Source organism: Perkinsus marinus (assembly GCF_000006405.1).
Source record: "Perkinsus marinus ATCC 50983 genomic scaffold scf_1104296969806, whole genome shotgun sequence".
In the NCBI taxonomy this organism is placed as follows: Eukaryota; Perkinsozoa; order Perkinsida; family Perkinsidae; genus Perkinsus; species Perkinsus marinus.
Genome location: NW_003202664.1, coordinates 1 through 2101, shown reverse-complemented (window position 1 = coordinate 2101; position 2101 = coordinate 1). Strand labels below are relative to the sequence as shown.

At 49.5% G+C, this 2101-nt stretch overlaps 2 protein-coding genes and 1 pseudogene across 2 annotated transcripts; all 3 read left to right on the top strand.

The window, feature by feature from the left end:
* Window positions 1-225: 225 nt before the first annotated feature.
* On the top strand, window positions 226-545 carry Pmar_PMAR028790 (hypothetical protein; the record flags this gene model as incomplete). Its single annotated transcript, XM_002767822.1, has 3 exons — window positions 226-253; window positions 298-431; window positions 462-545. The coding sequence occupies 3 exons, from the start codon at window positions 226-228 to the stop codon at window positions 543-545; spliced, it is 246 nt and encodes an 81-aa protein (XP_002767868.1).
* A 309-nt stretch (window positions 546-854) lies between these two features.
* Window positions 855-1518, top strand: Pmar_PMAR028789 (hypothetical protein; the record flags this gene model as incomplete). Its single annotated transcript, XM_002767821.1, has 3 exons — window positions 855-971; window positions 1022-1177; window positions 1267-1518. The coding sequence occupies 3 exons, from the start codon at window positions 855-857 to the stop codon at window positions 1516-1518; spliced, it is 525 nt and encodes a 174-aa protein (XP_002767867.1).
* Window positions 1519-1668: 150 nt separating this feature from the next.
* On the top strand, window positions 1669-2101 carry Pmar_PMAR029718 (annotated as a pseudogene; the record flags this gene model as incomplete).

The following is a 2101-nucleotide window of genomic DNA, read 5'->3' as shown; positions in this document are numbered from 1 at the left end:
CATGGCGGCAGCTGTCAGTGGTATGGTCCGAATGTAGGGACACCGTCCTCTCGACCGGCGTCATCGCAGCTGTGGTGAGCTCCTTCTCCTCAGAGGGAGTCCAGTCAAGCGTATCTCACCTCGCCTACTGTTCAGGTCTGGTTATTCGCCTCCTGCCTCTTCTATGAGTTTGAGAATTCCTCCTCTATCAGTGGCACATCTCCTTTCGATTCAATACCCTCTAGCATGTATTACACAGCTGTATTCTTAGGCGGTAATCGGTCCTGCATAGAGCTGGATGCACCTCGTATTATTCAGGTGAATGGAGTATGGTAGACTTCTCCCCATCAGGCAAGTGCCTCTGTGTAGTAGTATCTCTACTAGGAGTGGCTCTCTTCGCCATGCCTGCTGGTCTACTCTTCGAAGCATTCGGAGATGTATCTGGCCTCATGGTGGCTCCACCTCTATTCAGATGTGTTCAGGTCCTAACCAAGTGTGAGCCTTTGGATGATTATGGTCGATCGTCGTCGAAGGTCGCGGGTGGTGAGAGCGACCACGTGGTGTAACGCCGCACACTGTTATTTTTAATTGAGTTATTCTGGCCTAGAACAAGCCGTTATGAAGGGTTATGCTCTTCATGTGAATGATGCATTAATAAGAAGTAACATAGTGTCGTTTGAGGCTGTGCATAAATCGATTTCAATGCTGGTCGACTTGGTTTTTTGGTTGTCAATCCTCCAAACTCACAGCTTCGTAATACTCGCAAATCGGTTGAGTGGAGCCCCTTTCCGAGATACCTGGCCCAGCAACGATGTCGTCAGTTCACACTAGAATAACCTACTACAACCTATGCGGTTGTAAGGGTCCATTTTCTCATGTCCACCAATCCCGTTGACGTGTTGTCATCCCTACTTACTTATTTGCGAGACCATGATACATGTAGTCAACAGAGTAGGGAGGCTGATGCATCAGCAACGAGGAAGTGCATTGAGGTAAGGGAAGCAGTAACTACCGGCTACAACCATGATGCATACGCTCTCAGTCGGCTCTCACTTTGCTGGAGTATGGAGGTATGCCGCAGTGTGCGTCTACGGCTGACCTTGAGTATCTGAGAGGGGTCATGAAGCGTCGATGGATAGACCAGAATACCCCCTTGAGCGATCGTGCTGAACAGGAGAAGCTCTTGTGGCAGCGAATTGTGAGATACTCATGCTGCTGTGATTTCCCACGGGGATTGTGTAGAGCAAGCCGCCAGTCGAATAGTCGTTTCAGAGATCCTCTCTACAGGTGTCGGTGACGAGGGAGCCTTCGACTGAAGATATCGATATTGATGATATCTGCGAAACCCTTATTACCGAGCTTCATCTCACCAGGAGCGAGGCTCTTCGTGCAAAACGGCAGCAGTGGGAGACGGTGGTAAGCGAGGAATCGAATATGACTAAGTCATTGGCTAGAGAAGGAGAAGCTACTGATAGTATATTGTCGAGGGTGATTACAGGGAGAGCTCATGGTGGTGGTGGACAGCTGAATAAGGGGTAAACTGCTAAACATCGAGAGGAGGAAGCTCTTCGAGTCTACACGGTTGATTAGGTCGAAATCAGGAGAGGGTAACACTGATGAGGGCAGCATGAGAGGTTGGTAACTAGACTTCCGTAGGGGTGATGTGGTTGGCATATCAGGCTCATCCCTGGACCATTTGCAACCTGAGATGGTGGAGGCGATCGAGGCCCTGCGAGTGAGCCCTTCTGAAGCCAACATCATTCGAGATGAGGATATTGCTGGTGAGCTCTTCCGATCACCCGCAGATGATGAGTCTACCACTGGCAGGTTTGAAGTTCGCAAAACAAACAATCACCGAAGTACTGATAATGCCACAGAAGTTCCCGCAGCTTTTCACTTCCCCTTTGACAAGACCACCAAGAGGCATACTTCTCTTTGGACCACCCGGTAGCATATCTCACGGCACCGGTAGCCGAATGATCCGTCGAATGGTTCCTATGAATGGTGGGGCTGAGTTGTCACATATAACGACACCTGACTTGGATTTGAAGTTTTGAAATGATGAGACACTCGGATACATTCCCGTATGTTCCTCTATCGCGATTGCATGTCCATCGCTCTA